Raw genomic sequence first — 18,309 nt, 5'->3', positions numbered from 1 at the left:
AAAAAAAAAAAAAAAAAAAGATAAATAAAAGTGTTTACCTCTGTATATGTAAAAGCTACCCCAGATTTCCTCTGAAGCATTTCTTCCTTTCTTATTTTAGCCATGTTGAATGGGCACCACACGGAGTTCCAGGATAGTAACAATACTACAGCGTTTGATTTAGTGCTGTGTATGTGCCAGTAGGTACTGTGATAACACTTCATGTGTATTATCTGTTTAGTTTCCAAACAATTCTATGAGCTAGGTACTGTGATTTTCTCTTTCATGGATGGGAGTTAGAGATTAAGCTACTTGCCCAGTGTCTAACAACAGATGCGAGGCAGAGCCAGGACTAACACAGAGCCATCTGACAGCACAGGTCGCCTGCTGAAGGGACGCGTTCCCTGACAGCGTGCTTTCCTCCTAATGGGGAGGGCATGTGGGCTGCCGGGCAAGGGCCCCAGGAAGCAGCAGTCCGAGGAAAGGGCATGGTTCGGGCAGTTACGCTTGACCAGAAATTTAAGGTTCTCATCCGTAAACCCAGTCCCTAAGTCCACGTAGCATAACATAGCAGTGTGGCCTCTATTCTGTGCTTTCTTTCTCAAGATTGTTCTTGATATTTGATCATGAATTAATCTCACCCCATCCCTGCTGTTCTGACCCCAGCAGCATTCCACTCTTCCCTCCTGTTGGCCCCTTTTCTTGCTCCCGGAGCTGGCCTTCCTGCTCGGTTTCCACCAGCCTGGCCTCTTCATGCTGCCCGAGCACTCTGGAGTGATGATGTGACAGACTCGTTCATTAGACAGTGAGCTCAGATTTTTGTTGCACTCAGTCTCCTCTCTGTGACCGGCGTAACACAGAACGGATTAGGAAGCAGGAGGCTCAGAGCCTTGCAGGTGCAGATTTTGAATCTGCCACTTAACTACCATGTGACCTTAACGCATCCCCAGTTCACAGTGCATTATTTTCTTTATCTATAAAATAGAGGAAACAAGATTAAATAATACAGAGTAGTAAATGACTGAGAAACGTTTCTGGTGAATAGTACCAAATAGTCCTTGTTAGCAGCACTCCATGAATATTTGTTGCAAATTGAGGATCTAATCTGTGTCGAGTACTTTGCCATGTTTTCTATCCACATCATTTAATCTTTAATACAACATTATGACATGGGTACTATAGTCACTCATTCTGCAGGAGAGAAGATTGAAACTTAGGTTACATAACTTACCCACCCTAGATCATATAGCTCAGTAAATGGTCTGGAAGAGGATGTGATCGTGGCCTGTGCCACTTCTCCCTCGCCCCTCAGCCGTCACATAGACCTCACAGCCTTCTGTGCCTCCCCAGACTGCAAAGCATGGCTCAACTGCTGGACAGATCACTAGGTGCATTCCCCCTGCTTCTTAGGTCAGGAATGTATCCTTCAAGGGAAGGAAGACACATTAAGACCTGATAGAGCTGTGCACATAGTTCATGAGTGCATATACGAATAATGCTGGCATGTTTCTTACAAGGTCCTTGTAAAGGGCCACTCTTGGTAGCCTCATGGAATAAGAAAAGGAGGGTGATCCTGGATAATGATTATATTTCCTCTGTATGATTTATTAGTTGCCTACAGTATGAAAGTCCTGCAGAGCATTTAAAAATTGAACACCAACTTTCCTAAAAGATGAAATAGACATGATGAACATATATTCTCTTCTGAATTTGGGGGATTTTCATTTAATCTGGGAGCTAATACTGGGCTGTAGTAGGGGTGTTGAAGTAACTCTTAGTTATCTTTGTTTCTTTGTCTCTCTCCCCTCCCTTCTTCCCTTCCTCCCTCCTTCCCTTTGTCTTTGTCTCTTTTTCTGAAACTGAAGCAGTAGTTTTTCTCCATACTTGTAAAGATTAGCTTTTTGTTATCAGAGATGATACAAGCAGGAAAACCAAAGCAAGAAAATGGAGATAAAAACCAAAAGGACAGTTTCTGATTGCAATAGCTGGTTCCTGTTTCCTATCGCTGAGCAAGATGAGAAAGTTTTACGGTATTTGTGGGAACAGCATCCACAGTACTAGCAAGTGATCTCACCCTCGGTGCCCTTGCCTGGTGCACAGCCCCCTGTGAAAACACAGGATGGTTCTCCAAATGAAGGAAGCCAGAAGTATGGAGTGACATTTTCGGGTGGCAGTTGTGGTTCTTTTGCCTGTAATTAGCACCTCTTAACCTTCAGACTTGCCCGTGCCTTTTTCAGGCTGTTGAAGCTCAAATCCGAAGTTTTGGACAGACGCCTTCTCAGCTGCTCATAGAGCCCCATCCTCCCAGAGGTTCTGCCATGCAGGCGGTGAGTGCTCTCTTCTAGTTCTCCTGGCTTCTGGGCCCTCTTTCTGACCGTGCTCTCTTGGTGCTCCTCACAGCCTCCCATTGCGCTTAGAGTCCTTGCACACCTGGGCTGTTCTCTTGCGGTGCCTGTTAGCCTGTTAGTAGCCACACCCGTCAGGGTTTTTGCCTTCTCTCCTGGAGCCTCTGAGAAGGTGAGCACAGCTGCAGTGCTCTGGTATTTTATCAGTCAGTATTATGTGTTGCACAGTGTCCGCACTGCGGGATAAAAGTTAGAGCTAGGTTGATATATTTTCTGAGTTTCTAGATTAGTTTTGCTATTTGTTTATTCTTCATAGCCCACTTTTTTCAGTTTTGGAATTGTAAAACTAATTTTGATAATATATAGGACATAGCTCAATAATCACTTAATTCAGCAATTTTTTTTTTTTTTTTGGTACTGGGGATTGAACTCAGGCCTTTCTCATTGAGCTACATCCCATCCATCCCATCCCTTTTTTTATCTTTTATTTTGAGACAAGATATCACTAAGTTGCCCAGGCTGGGCTTGACTTTGGGACCCTTCTACCTCAGCCTCCCAGAGTGCTGGGATTTCAGCCATGTGCACCATACCCTGCTAATTAAATAATTCCGATAACATTTCTGAAGTTCACAGACCTGGCTTGGCATAATCAAGGCTAGGTGCGTGAAATGGATCATTTTGTTTCTCCAGTTCTGAGAGTTCAGTGGCATTTCTTCTGCTCCTGTCCCCTTGGCTCACACACTGCTGAGAGGGGGCTCAGATGACCCGGCTCCTCTTACCCCCTGGGGGTATAGCTGAGTGGCAGAATGGTGACCCGAGGCTTGTGGAGGCTCCTTGAACCCACACATCACATACCCCATGTTGTATTGGTCACAGCAAGTCAGCAGCTAGCCTGGAATCAGGTTCAGGGAACAGACTGGGCTATAAAATAATGTGACCTTTTACCTTCATAGCCCATGAAATTTCAAGGGGAAAATTGTTCAGGGAGGTGGAAAAAATGGCATAGTAATGAATTGAACTATATAACGAAAATAATTTTTAAAAAAACTCTAGATACTATTTTTTTCTTGAATTGTCCTTCGTAAAGCAGTTTGCTTTTGACTGTTTTAGATTAAATATAAAATCTATTTCCATCAATGTTATGAACAATTTAAGATAAGTTCAAATTCCATATTGCGGCTTGGAGACAGCAGAATTGTGACAGATACCGTCGTAAGAAGGAAAGAGCCGCAATGAGAGAGCCAGGGATAGAAATAAAGCCCTGTCTTTTTTCTTTTCTTTTTTCCTTTCCCTTCCTGTGTCGTTCTTTGTGTCTTTTTGCCTGTTCCTCTCCTTTTCACCTACTTTCTTCTTCCAAGGTTTTCCCCCTTCTTTCTCTGGTAATATGAATTGGCTACAATAATAAACTACAAACATTTTTAAAATTATTCATATTCCCTTTTTTCTTGTCTCTTTTAAAAACTCAGATTTACATGAATGTCAAGAGTAACTTTAGTGGGCTGGAGACTCCCCCAAGAGCGAGCATTGGCAGGAACAGTGGGAGACAGAGCTGTAGATACAGTGAGGATGACTTATGTCTGGTGCTGGGAATCAGTTTTAGTACTGGCTTGTCAGCGGGGCTCAGGCTGGTTGGTGCTGGCTAATAGAAGCCCCTCCACTGCCCACATGACTGGCTGCTGGGGTCACCGCACAGCCGTGACTTCTGGGGCAGCGCCGAGGTCCCGCTGTGCAGCCTTCCTTGTGGCAAAAGATTATTGGCTCATCCAGGCGGATCAGCTTTCCCGTCCCTTGGTGGGAACACATGCTCACATGAGTATGAGAGACCCTCCTTTCTCATTACTTTATCCTCTGAATGGAGTACTAAACTCCTTTCAGACTTGTATAAGTGTACTTTTTATCTTGGACATAGGTGAGGGTAAAAGAAAAGCATGTTCAAAAGAAACCCGAGTTGGTAGCTTTTCCCCTGGGAGCACTGAGCGGGATGTGGCTAGCAGGTTCCTACTCTTGCCTCACCCTGGGCTGGCGGAGGCATGCAAGATTAGAAGACGGTTTGTCTTTCCTGTTCCATTTTCCTAGCTCTCTGGCTGGTGGACAGCTGCTGCAGACCGGCCCAGGGTGTGGCAGTGCTCTGCAGTCACCAGTCTCGCTGGTCAGCCAGGTGATTCTGCCCCTCCTCCTGCCTGCATCCAGACCCCACTTGGCGGGTGTACAGGGGCGGTGTGGGGACAGCTGCTCACGACACAGCAGTGCACAGGCTGAGGACGGTGTCTGCGGCTTGCTGTGGGAAGTGGCTAAGATTTTTCTCACCATGTGGCCAAGATTTTTCAGGGTTTTTTTTGAAGGCATAAACATTGGAATTACTCAATTTGAGCCTAATTATATTTATAATATCAACTGTTAAATTAAAATATGCATGAACTTCTTTTCATGGAGACTTTATAATTATGTTGCATTCTCATTTTCTGAAGAGTTTATAAATTAACCTGAGTAAATATTACTTAAAAAACATGTAATTGAAAAATGAGGCTTTGTACTCTGATGTTCATTTCCTTTTCTTAGGACTTCTTTAAAACTGGCTTGTAGGATATTTTGTTTATTGTGGCTGCTTGTTTCTTATTATTTACCTAATTTCACAGAATTCCTTAAAAATACACATAAACAGTTCTTTAGTTCTTTGCATGTAAGAAACTGCTTGATATAAGGGTTTTAAAAATCAAAAGTCCACGTTTATTAATTGTTTTTACCAACATTCAGATGAGTTCCCCCATCAATTATCAGTGTACCCCCCCACACACACAGGAATAGAGCAGAAATTAAAGCTGCCTCGTGCTGCGTCAAGTGCATGAGCCATAATATACACCAGGTGTAGTAATTAGCAGGCACACGAAGGCTGCCTATTTGTCTGGTTTTGCTGCTGTTGCTGTATCCCCCTGTGTTTTCACACCATCAGATAGTTGGATTTAATTGAGGCCACATCAGATGAGGCATTACTGACACCTTTAATTGAATGAGCATCCAGGGAGGATTAACTCATAATATTGATTGGCTTTTAGCCACTTGCTCAGAAGGGTGTCTGGGTAGCTTATTAGTTGCCTTTATTTACACCTTTATGCAAAGAGTGCAAATAGGAATTCTTAGTGCAATATGTTTTTCTAAGTACTCTTAATAACTTTTTTAAAAGGACTGATAATAAAAATGCAAATGTATTTAATTTTTTATTAGCAGTTCTGAATAAATATGTGTCCAATATATGTGCCCACACATTTACGTTTACCTGGTGTTTTGAAATATGGCAGTAGGAAAGCAGCCGGAGCATTTCATCAAAGTGTTTCAATTCTGAATGATACTAATCAGCTATTAGAAAATAGACATGGTAGGAGAGAATTGCTGAAAATGTTCAGTGCAATTACTGCGTGATAGCAGACTACCACACAGTATAAATAAAGCTAATAAATCAGAATGGTGTTGTATGTCTCACATTATGACATATGGCTTATAGGAATGTTCCAAATCCTTACTAGCTTCAAGATTTATTTTGTTGCTGGTTATTAGAGAAGACAATATTTTGTTTAACATTTTCAATTACTTTTTGCTTTTCAAGAACAAATAAGTCTTGAGCATTAGTTTGTTTACTTAGAGGGAGGAAGGACACCTATTTATTTCTCTTTATCCAGAGCTACTGTAAAAGCAGTGGTGTTTGCATCACAGAAGGCAGTGTTTAGGACTTTGCACACTATAAATATCTTGTTTTTTACAAATGCATTTAATTAGGCATTGCTGTGAAAAACTTTTATAATTAAGTTTGTATATTATATTCATAAATTATTTAACTGTAATGTGTGCTGACTACTGTTTATCAATGAATTTTTTTAAGTATCTTTTTAGTTGTCAAAATCTTGTGCTAACTGAAGACTACTTTTGGTGACACTTGGAAATTCCCTTGGCTTGCTTTTATGCCTCTTGCCTACATTCTTTTTTTAAACTGAAAGATGGTTACATGACATGTTATAGCAACTGCAATGGTTTAATGCAATCCTCATTACTTTTCCTATTTAAAATCTAAAGCAAATTATTTTCTTAGTTTTTCATGGCAGTGGACAGGGAAAGGGAGCTAATGTATAGATTTTCTAAGTGTTTCTGTTACTGCGTTCTGTTTCAGTTACTGAAAATTTCAAATAGTGCCATGTGAAAAACAAGCAAATCACAATCACTACTTCTGCAAGCCTTTCTGCGCACCACACTTCAACTTGCAGCCTGTGTTAACAAGGTCTTCCTCTTCTTTTCCTGCACCCTCTGTCTTCCTTGTCTCCTTTGTCTTCTCCTTGTATATTTGGGTCTTGTCTCACCCACTCAACAGTATCTCCTCCTGCAGAGCCCCTTGATGTTCACAGACCAAGCCCAGCAGGATGTTATCATGGTCCTAAAGTTTCCCTCCAACTCCCCCGTCACCCACGTGGCAGCCAACACCCAGCCTGGCTTGGCAACTCCCGCTGTGATCACAGTTACTGCTAACAGGCTCTTTGCCGTGAACAAGTGGCACAACCTTCCTGGTAAGTAAAGAAACATCATTGTAAGGCCTAGTACTTGCTGGACACTGAAGAAAGACACTGTAATTGCCATTAGCATATATTGTATCTTAATACTTAAGCTTTTAGCTTTCAAGCATTAGTGTGAATCAAAATGTTGAATAGTTTGGAAGGCTTAAAGATGTTCCCCTATGAGGTGTGTAGCACAAAGGTTAAAAGATACACTGTTCTTTGGCATCTGGTGGTTTGTCTGTATCCTTGGAGATAGATATTGTTTCTAATATAATGTTTAACATAACGACACCATATTTGCAAATAGTATAGACAGTCTATTTACCAGATGTCCCTCATTTTCCCAGCACTTTGGATTGTCTAAAGTCTGCCAGGAACTGTACCTTCCTATGCATGACATGGTGGGGCTTGTTCGGGAGCAGTTAGATCACACAGCCCAATACCATAGCTTGCTGGTTGGTACCTCCTGTTCTTCCATCAGGGGCAGAATAGCCATGCTCACCCGAACGGCCAGCAGAGTCAAAAGCCAGTCAGGTTTTGTCTACTGCTGCTCCACTTCCTTTTTGTAACCAGTGCAGAGTCTGGCCAGAGGCGCTTACTTCATTCAGCAGCACATGTGCCCAGTCAGTGGCAGCGTCTGAACCCACGTTTTCTGATCCAGACTTTAAGGCCACCCCTGTGATTTATTACCCCTCATTAGAACAGGAATGTTGGGGTCCAGATTTAGCACCTTTTTTGTCCACTAGTTTGAAAATGTTTTGTAAGAAGAGAAAAAAAGGCTTTTAAAGCCCTAGATGCTTCAGGCTTTCCCTCCAACCCATTGTTATAGGTAGGAAAGCTTTAAAGAGAGGTTTTAAAGACTGTGTAGAGCACTGCACATTAGGGTACCCGAAATTATTGCAGAAGTACAAGTTCTTGAACAAGGGCCTCACCCAGATCGAATGCAAGATATTCTAGAATGGGACAAAAGACATTGAAATAAAAACTTGGTACATGAATTAAGCTCTCAATAAGGTACTTATCACAAAAAATCTGTGGTTTGTATCAGGACTGATTAAACATAACAGATTCCCTGGCTAACGGAAATGAAACTCTGGAAAGAAATGCCAATATTTGGTTAAAGAATAGATTTCAGAAAAAGTGAAGGCAGTAAAAGCTGAGGCAGGTATTTAATATCTCTATTATTGGTCATTTTATTTCTTTTTCTTCCAATGAATTTATTTTTAAGAAGTAAATGTGTATGAAAATGGCATACTTATATTTGGGGACTAAAGATTAGAATTTGAGAAATGTGATTTTTATTTCTCTGATTGCTACTTGTTGGGAGAACGTGCTGATTGCTTTTCGATTTTGCCAAGTGCAATAGAACACTTATCTCTTCTCTATGCAGTCACCCTTCAAGTTCTGCACATGTCCCTGTGTGTGACCAGGGCCACCACCACTGATGCTTATGCTTGGGGACTGTTTGTGGCAGCCCTGAGAACTTTTTCAGTTTAAACTCTCTGCCCTCTTTTTCCCCATCTTTAACTTCTAGAAGAGTTAGCTTGGCCAGAACCAAAGGGCTCCTGGGTCTCCACCTGCTACCCTTTGCGTTGAGGACTGAGCTCCTGACATGCAGTCCCTTTCGAGAGAGGAAGCCTGTGTCCCTGACTGAAAAGCTGCTTCCTTTAATACTGTACAGTGATGGCGAACCTTTCAAAGCTTTCGATGATACATTCAGCCCACTGTGGCACACGTGCTTGCCACCACTGACTTAGTATTTGGTGATCAGGTGTTCTCTTGCCCATGGTCAGCTGTTTTCTGACTGTGTAAAGTGACTGCAAGTGGGTCCCTCGGCTGGAGCACCCTGTAGGGTGCAGCCAGCAGTACTAGCCCAAGCTCACCTTTTCCTAAGGTAAGAGCCGGGCACCTGCATGATTCTGCACTCATTCTCAGTGTCTTTGTGCTTAGACTTTACACATATATACTATGCACATATACTGCGTGACAGAGTGACACAGCAGCCCTTCCACAAGTACAAAGAATGATGTCGTGGGCGTTCCTCACCAGCAGTCATCTTTCAGAACGTGACCTCCAGTTCTGAGCTTTACCTACACCTAAAATTATTAAAATAATAAGCACCCATTCTACGAAACCTAGCCTCATTTCTGATGTGTTTGTGTGAATCTGATCTTTGATCCTATCTCATGAAGCTTGTACCAGTCAATATGGGGATTGAACTTGGGTCCTTGTGCTTGCAAGGCAGGCGGCGGAACCACTGAGCTAAATCCCTGGTGCTAATGTGCCTTGATTTAAAACAAACATTAAAAATCCCAAATAGATTTTCTTCACTAAATATCAAACTCATAGTACACTTTTTTTTTCAATACTGGGGCTTGAATTCATGGCCTTCACACTGAGCCATATCTCCAGTCCAGTCCGTTATAGTTTTTTACATTATGAGATAGGGTCTCACTATGTCACTAATTTACCCAGGTTGGGCTCAAACTTGTGATCCTCCTGCCTCAGCCTCCCATTACCACAACTGGCTGCACTAATTTTATTTTAAATTGTTTCTCCCCTGTGGATCTGTTATTTCCATACCCAGCTCCTTTCATTTCTTTGAATAGTCTGTGTCCTCATTTTAAAAAGAAATAGTAATTTGGGGTTGGGGTTGTACCTCAGTAGTAAGTACAGCTTTGCCTAACATGTGCAAGACCCTGGGTTCAATCCCCAGTCCCACCAAAAGAAAAAAAAAGCCACTTTTTCCTCCCTTCTTGTTCAAAGGACTTTGAAGAGCCTTCTAAATAAAACATACAGTATTTTCTACCTTCTAGGTATCATTTTAAACATCTCATATACTAAATCCCCACAATAACTTGAGAATGGAGGGTCTATATTTAGGTGACATGAAATCGCTTGATTTTATAGGTTGGAATGGCCAGTTTCACGTGTTTTTTTTTTTTTTTTTTTTTTTTACCCCCGGAGCCTACTTCACAGAGGCTTCATAATTTGCCCAGAGTCACATGAGCAGTCAGTGGCAGCATGGACTGGAGTCCTGGCTCCAGCTTCTTTCACTGGAGATTTAATTGGGAAGGCTCTGTGGCCCTGGATCCTCAGAGAGAAAGAGAACTCGCTGTGTCCTGTGCCGGTGCCGACCAGCACTGACCCTGCTGCAAGGAAAGGGCACTGCCCGGCGGACCAGAGGCGCTGGTGCTTTCTCCCTCCCAAGCATCCTGTGATTTCTTTGCCAGCAGAATAATAATCAGCAAAGGCAACTCCCTTTAGGGGAAAAAAGAAGTTATTTCGGCTTTAGCTACTTTAGCTTCTTATACATATTGACCTATAATTTTTAGTGCAAACATTGTACTTAGATATTTATCAGTATCAGTGATCTTCTGGACAGCCTTGAAAAGTTGGCATTTACTAGCTAGGGAATGTACAGCATCATAGACCTTTATGTAACCTAGTGAGCTCATTGAAATGCCCCCATTTTTATTTTCGACCTCTTAAAGACTGAAAGATTTCCTAAAATCCAATGGCACTGTGCAGAGCTCTCCTCATAACCAGTTGGTAGTGTAAATGTTTGTGGCTCTACAAAAGGGAGATCCTGACCAGGATGTGTGGCTCAGGGGCAAGATTTTAGGAAAAGGCCCTGAGTTTAACTATCAGAACTGTGAAGCTGAAAAGATCACTATTCCAAGCCCTTCATCTTAGGGTGTAGGGTTTGCTGTGAATGTTGCATAGCCAGCGATACTTCCTCTCTGTCTAAAATCCTACCTTTCACAGGAAATAGCCTGCAAAACCTCTTTTCAATTATAAAATAAGTACCCCTGAATCTTTAAAGCCATTTTGAGAATGGAGCAAACTATTCTTAGTATGGATTGATTTTTCTAACTCATTTGTTTCTCAGAGTATTTTTACATGGAAACCATGGAAATATTAAATATTAATAAAACTTTTTTTAAAACCCTCAATCCAATCTTTAAGAAAATATTTCAGCCAAACTCATTTAACCAAAACATTTATCTGCAGATAGGTTTCTTTATTTTTATTCAAACTTTCAATTGATTGATTTTAAGTGATGGATGAAACATTAAATGTTCCCTGACTTAGAGCTTTCCCTTTCTCCATCATAAATTGACATTTTTGTGGATCCTTTGTGCTGCAGCATTCAAAACTGCCTTTTTAAGAAGTAACGAAAAAACAGTATTTGCTACAGTCAGCAGATGGTTGTCACATTTTGTTTTCAGCACGCTTTACCACTTAATTTTGTTTTGTTGCAGCATCAGAGGCTGCCAGTCAAGCATCTGCTATAGCTTATGGCCTAGGACTGGAGCCACCGCCAATGGCACATGTTCAGAACAGCACTAATCTAAAATAAATGTTTAATAAGCCAGCCATAAAAGCACCTGGATTTTTGCTCTTTAAATTTCACAAAACTGCAGAAGAGATTGGGAGATTGGAAACAATTCTACATAAGGTTTAACTTACGCATTTTTATGTAGTTAAGTGTATGAAAAATAATGCTTTTTTTTTTTATCTTTTGTGAATTCCAGCTCATCAAGGTGCTGTACAAGACCAGCCATACCAGCTGCCAGTGGAAATCGATCCTCTCATAGGTCTGTCACTTCCTTCTCTCTTTGCGATTCATTAAGCTCTGTATGGTGGCCCTGAAGTGTAGATTACAGTTGTTTTTCACTTGCTGGTTGCTGGGAATGGAATTTTCCTGATAAACCATTTGCATGCAAATTGGAATGCAATGAGCTGTGGCTATGCTGGTATTTCATCAACTCCCCCTCGTTGGTTTGCCTAATTTGAACAGGCCTAGGACGCGTGTCACTGAAAATTAATATGGATGCTGTAATAATGTGTGATTGAGAATGCGCATGAAGTACTGTCAGGATAATATTGGATCTTTTCATCACTCAGACTTGTTGATGAGCAGGAGCGAGGCACGTTATGATGAATTGGTGTACCGGTAATGTGATGGAGCTCCTTTGCTAGGGAAATTTTCATAATAACAGTGGGGTTCTTAGCGGCACTGTGTTGTGAAAAATAAAACTGTAGTGCCAGGGTTTCATCATTAAAGGAGATCAATCCTTTCTTCCTGGACCCTCCATTCAGTCTGAGGGGATTAATGTGCAGTTGCAGAGCAGTTTCCAAGTTGAAATAGATTGCTCAGCCAATGGTAGTGTTAAGATATTTGTATTCATTTTCCTAGGGTTCTACAGCCCAATAAATTGCCATTGGAGGTTAACTTTGTTCAGGGAAGGAAAAAAAATAGGAGACCAGAAAGAGCCATTGGGACAAAAGGCACATCTGCCTCAGATGACTTAGAATATTTCATTGCTGTTATGCTTTTTGAGTAGGTTCGTTGGGGATTTCAAGTGTGGCATCACCAAGAATGTTAAGCCTTAAAATTGTAGATGCTGTGCAGTAACTTCTGTTGTAGAGAACTGGATTGTCTTACTGTGAGTGTAGGCCACCAGCATGGACATTGGGCTCATAGTTTTGTCACATTTCACTGGCACAAAAACATGTGTAGAATTTTGCTATTTTTAAGGAAAGGTTGAAAAGATTTATTATTTTAAAATCTGACACATTCCATATGTGTATATTACCTCTTTTGTCTTTAAAGCCTTTGTCTCAATACTGCTAAACGGTGCCCTTCACAGGTGGACTATCAGGATAAATAAATCTAACTTTAAGCTCAAAAGCAGTTTATGTATCATTTCCCCATATATACACAGAAATCTAAGAAGTAATTATGTAAAGGACAGGTACTGCTCTGTTCCCAAATCTTACTTGGCTTTGAGTAGATACGATTTGCCACATACTTTAAAAAAAAAAAATAATGCTAGCTGTATAGTTTTAAAACTCAGGAAAATAATAAAGCCCAGTTGCTAAGTCATGTAAAGCATTATCTCTGAATTCCAGCCCATTGTTTGCTTAACACTTGACACTACAGTATGTTTCTGTAGTCGTTGTGCTAGCTTACAGTCTCACCAACAGTGTGGAAGGGTTCCTTTTCCCTACAGCCTCGCCAGCATTTGTTGTTATTTGATTTCCTCATGACAGCCATGCTTTCTGGGATAAGATGGAATCTCAGTGTTGTTTGAATTTTCATTTATTTCGCTAATGGCCAGTGATGCTGAGCATTTCTTCATGTATTGTTTTGACCATTTGAAGTGTCTGTTCATTTTGCTGGACAGTGTTTTGATTCAGTCTTTCATTTTGCAGAGGGGCTAATGTTTTTTTTTAAGTTACTTATGTATTCTAGGGATTAGTCCTCTGTCTGAAGAATAGCTGGCAAATTTTTTGTCTCATTCTGTAGGTTGATTGTTTCTCTTGCTAGGCAGAAGCAATACAATTCATAATAGACAAGTCTTGGAAGGAGCCTGTATGTCCATCGACAGATGAATGGATAAAGAAAATGTGGTGTTGAGACACCATGGAGTACCACTCTGCCAAAAAGATAAACTTGAATCATTTGTAGGAAAATGGATGCACCTCGAGACCATAATGTTAAGTGAAATAAATCAGACACACAAACTCAGATACCAGGTGGTTCCTCTTGAAGAGAAATCCAAGGTATAAATAAATTAAAGAGCAAAATAAAAGATTGATAATAAGAAACACGAGATAGAACTTTTGCAAATGGAAAGGGGATCAAGCAATGGAAAGCGGGAGGGAGGAGAGGAAGGCGGTGAAGAAAGGAATTAAGATGTGTTATGTACATGTACCGGCTCGACATGAGGTGTGTACACATATACTGTAGACATACACTAGAAAAGATTAATTCAAAAACTATAACTTTTTTTGGGGGGGGGTTGAGACAGGGTCTTACTATGTAGTTCAGACTGACCTGGAACTCACTGCGTAGCCCAGGCTGGTCTCGAACTCACAGCGATCCTCCTGCCTCAGCTTCCCCAGTGCTGGGATTAAAGGCATGTGCGCCCACGCCCGGCAAAAACTATAACTTTAAAACAAGTCCAGGCAAATATTTCAGTAAAAGCCCAGATAGTACAGCATTTTAGGCTTTGTGGCCCTTAAAAAGGCATGTGCCACCACGCCCGGCAAAAACTATAACTTTAAAACAAGTCCAGGCAAATATTTCAGTAAAAGCCCAGATAGTACAGCATTTTAGGCTTTGTGGCCCTTAAAATCTCAGACACATCTATTTAAGCTTGCTGTTATAGCACAAAGCCACCATAGACAAATGTGCAAGATGAACACGGGCTTCCACAAAACTGTGAACAGCCAGGCGAGGCGGCCCAGGCTTGTAATCCCAGCACTCAGGAGGCTGAGGCAAGAGGACCACTGCAAGTTCAAAGCCAGCCTGAGCTACACAGAGATCCCTTGTCTCAAACCCAATAAATAAATAAATAAAACTATAGATGAAACCAAGCCTGGGCCAAATTCAGCCTGTGGGCCATTGTTTTGCTTGGTGTTTGGACTCCAGATCACAGATCACTAGTGTGCTCTTCTCCTGTACTCATTGTGTAAAGCCATGTATCTTCTCATAAATTTTAAAATTAACATTTAAAAGTTTTCATCACAAGTATATATAGTTGCAAAGGTTATAATTTCTGTCATAGGTTAAAAAAAAGTTAATATACCTATGGAATCTGAATATCAGAGTGAATGATACTTAACATTTTCTATTTTGAAAAAAATGTAAGGGGCCAGGGATTTAGCTCAGTGGCGCCGTGCCTGCCTGACAAGTGCAAGGACCTGAGTTCGATCCCCGGTACAAAAAAAAAAATTTTTTTTAAATGTATGTAGCATGGTGGTGCACACGTGTAATCCCAGCATTCAGGAGGCTGAAACAGGAGGATTGCCATGAGTTCATGTCCAGCCTGGGCTACATAGTAAGGTGAGGGCCTGAACTACAAGGTAGATCCTGCCTCAGAAAACCATGAATGAATGAATGAATGAATCAATGTGTAAACGCGTACCAGTTGAAAATGTCACCTTACTTCTTTCCATCTTGAATTTATACTTTCATTCTAGTTCCCCCACTCCTTTTGCGGGGTGGCACTGGTGGAGATGGAACCCAAGGCCTCATTTAGGCTAGGCAAGTACTGTATCACTGAGCTATATCCTCACCTCTTCCTCTACATGTTTTATCTTTAACTTTTTTAAATGGATCACCTTATGCTTTTTAGCAATAGAAAGATGTACAGGAAGTTAAAAATATGTATATATAAATTAAAATTTTAAAATTTCTTAGGACCCCAGGCTCAGATTTCTAAAATATTTGCATTAAATGATCATTAGATTATTAATATTCACTTGTAACTACAGTATGTTATACTTCATTTTATTTATAATAAATAAATGTTATACTTCATTTTAATAAATATCAAATGTTAAAACGTTGATTGGAAATACATCTTTAATAAGATAGGGCTTTTTCTTCCAGGTAGCTCATATATTCATGAATGAACGTTAATTATTGCAGAGCATAACAGGTCTTGTCAGTAGGCCCATCGCGTTCTTTTGTTTTTATGGGTGGAAACTATCCAGGCAGGGCAGTGTGTGCTTTTTGTCCCAGCACTTGGGAGGGCAAGGTAGGAAGACTGCTTGGGAGTAGGAGGTCAAGTCAGCGTGGGCAATACAGGGAGGCCCCACTTCGTAAACAGAGAGAGAGACTGAGGAATGTTATTCACGTGAGGAAATACATAGGAGAGGAAAGAGTTTCACATCAGACAAATCTTTGAAGTCTTTCTGAGTTATGTGGCAAAAGTTATATAGCAATCGATTATTGAGTTTTGTGGTTTAATATGTTGTCTCCATTGTAACGATCTGTCATTGAAACATTTTTAGTTGAAGGTGAGATTAGACCCTCATTCCAATTTACTGAAACTCACCCGGCCTGCAGGATGATGTGCTATCTAAGCGCTCCCTTTTCTGTATCACATCAGTGTTTGGCTCCCAGGAGACCCTTTTTACCCTAAGGTAAAACAGGTTCTGGGTCGAAGGGAAATGTGTCATTATTTTACTTAGTCTTAGAAGGTCATGTGAAAGGGGAAACAAGAACGACTCACGGGAGCATTCTCAGGTGAGTAAGTGTGAAAGCTGAGAGGCTAGAAATGAATTCCCTTGAAACCGCCTGCCTGTGTATCCTCTGTGAAGCGTAAAACCCCAGGGATGTGCACGCCCCAGTTGGAAGACTGCTAGTCTCACCAAATTCACCAAATTACCATTGAATAAAAATACTTTTAGTACTTAATCTCAAGTTTACTAGTGAAAACAATGAGATAATATGCTGTTTGAGATGCATGGATGGATGGATGGATGAGCTCTGCAGTATTCACTGCAAGTAAGCACTTGCTTTGGAAATAATCCATCTGCATGTTGAAGGGCTTCAGGCTTTACCCATGGGTGCTCTGTATCCCTCAATGAGAATTTTATAGGTGCCCAAATTTGTGAGGAGGTCCTCACAAGAGGCTGCTGCCCCAAAGCAACCAGTGCAAGCAAATTTCATATAAACACTGACAAAAATAAGTTTTTAAAGATGTGTGGAATGAAATCACTGTAGAAACCAGTGTAGAAAGTACTTACATACATTGTTTTTAATCCCTAGGTTTCTTAGAGTTAAAAAATGCTCACAGCTTCACTGCAGTGGAATATTGTTTTCCCCTCACACACCATTGTACCCCCTGTCCCCCGACAGCTTCTTGGTGTGGAAGAGGGAACCCCCCCCAACTAGAATTCTGCCCCTTTTAGCCCATTAATCCCCCCGCAGCACAGCACATGAAGCCTGCTTTAGCAAACACTTACCTACTGCAGTAATCTATGTCAACAGACACCAGCAGCATTCTGCAGAATTTCACATGCGTGTGCGTATGTTTGCTGTGTTGTGTGTGCTGTGAGGCGGGGCAGAGTTCAGTCCCCCGTCCCCGGGCATTCCCAGCATGGCACTAGGGAGCATTGTGACACATGGTTTCTGTTTTCATTTTCATGATACTTGATTAAACCACTCACACTAACTTAGTTATTACATACAATGAATATAATATAGATTTTTTTAAATTTTTATGAGCAATGTAGTTTTCCTCTCAAAACTTGAAAACTATGGTTTAAAAAAACCCTCAATAATTTGATGTAGACATTCCTTCTGTCTGTTCTGGTTGCTGGTACAATCAAGTTTCTGTGGCAGGATAAGAACCATTATTTGCGTTGGAAAGGTGAAGGTAAATAAGACCACTAGAAACAAAGCTTTCTGTCTGATTGGCCTCCTAATACCAGGAAGCATCTCGGTGGCCATCCTGTTTGCTGATAGTGGCACCCTGGATGGTGCACAGTACTTCTGGAGGAGTAGTACCCTTCCTGGGTGGTTGGTTTGGCCCTTTATCTGCCCTCACACCTGTGAAAAAACTCATCTCGGGTGCTCTGCAGTCCTGGGGACACACTGCCAGGCTGTCTTGTTTCATTGCTTGAATAAGAAGTAAGGAAGTGTCAGTGTGCTGCACTTTGACTTTTTTAATTTCGTGAATCTATAATAAACAAGCATTCAGCCTTTCCTTACGTGCAAGTACACCTGTAAACGGGAAACGGGAGTTCCTATCCGGTCAAATTAAAGACCTGTTAAAGCCAAGTAGCACAAGATGCTACAATATTTCAGATATATGACATTTAAATCCTAACATCTCTTCCTTGTGACAAAATGTTAAAGGTAATAGATTGTCACAACATGAATCCATTCTCATGACAATAGATGTAATGAGATTGTCAGAAACACAAACCTAACCGTGATTCAGTCTGGAGGTTGTAATCTAGTTTTGTCCTGCCCAAGAGCTAGGAAGCACGTTCCGTCCCTGTATACTATTTTTAAATTGTAGCGTGTCAGTATTTCTTTCCTCTAAGCAAAACCCTGTTTACTGAGATGTTCAATTTAACCACCCACATTCTCCCAGCAATTGTATGTGTTTTCCTATTTGATTTTACAAATATTAGTACACTGAAAGTTAAAGGTCAGGTGTTCTTATTCTGGACTGTGTCTCCTCTCACCCCACACCCCTATCTCCTAGTACAGTGGTCTATATGGTTTCAAATGGATTCAGTCAAATTTTTTTCTCACAGCCAGCAATACAGGAATGCACAGGAGGCAAATCACTGACCTTTTAGACCAGAGCATTCGAGTGCATTCCCAGTGCTTTGTCATCACTTCCGACAATCGCTACATCCTTGTCTGTGGCTTCTGGGACAAGAGTTTCCGCGTCTACTCCACGGACACAGGTAATTGATTACCTTCATCAGTGAACTTGGTTGTGACTCGTAGCCCTGCAAGACATAGAATGCTGCCTCATCTTCCTTCCCTAAACTACAAAACCCTAAAATTTGTAAAATAAAGATAAAAGGATATTGTTTTCCCCTTTGAAGAAATAATGCTAGATAGTGTACTGTTGGCGTCATCATGTTTTTAAGAGGTAGCTTTTTATAGTAGGTTTGTCTCCCAA

The 18,309-nt window shown here is 41.1% G+C and overlaps 1 protein-coding gene across 3 annotated transcripts in view; it reads left to right on the top strand.

Moving 5' to 3' along the window:
• Positions 1-18,309, top strand: part of Lrba (LPS responsive beige-like anchor protein) — a 452,811-nt gene that overhangs the window by 401,733 nt on the left and 32,769 nt on the right. For 2 of the 3 annotated variants that reach the window (XM_033760036.1, XM_010632728.3), the window contains 4 exons: positions 2,217-2,306; positions 6,682-6,874; positions 11,401-11,463; positions 17,933-18,088. In XM_033760036.1, coding sequence (XP_033615927.1) covers positions 2,217-2,306; positions 6,682-6,874; positions 11,401-11,463; positions 17,933-18,088 — 502 coding nt within the window. The remainder of the gene's footprint in view (positions 1-2,216; positions 2,307-6,681; positions 6,875-11,400; positions 11,464-17,932; positions 18,089-18,309) is intronic. The other variant, XM_010632727.3, reaches the window with a different exon arrangement.

Source organism: Fukomys damarensis, unplaced genomic scaffold (genome assembly GCF_012274545.1).
Source record: "Fukomys damarensis isolate Sample0158 unplaced genomic scaffold, DMR_v1.0_HiC HiC_scaffold_38, whole genome shotgun sequence".
Classification (NCBI taxonomy): domain Eukaryota; kingdom Metazoa; phylum Chordata; class Mammalia; order Rodentia; family Bathyergidae; genus Fukomys; species Fukomys damarensis.
The sequence above is the reverse complement of the archived record's forward strand: the minus strand, read 5'-3'. Positions and strand labels throughout refer to the sequence as shown.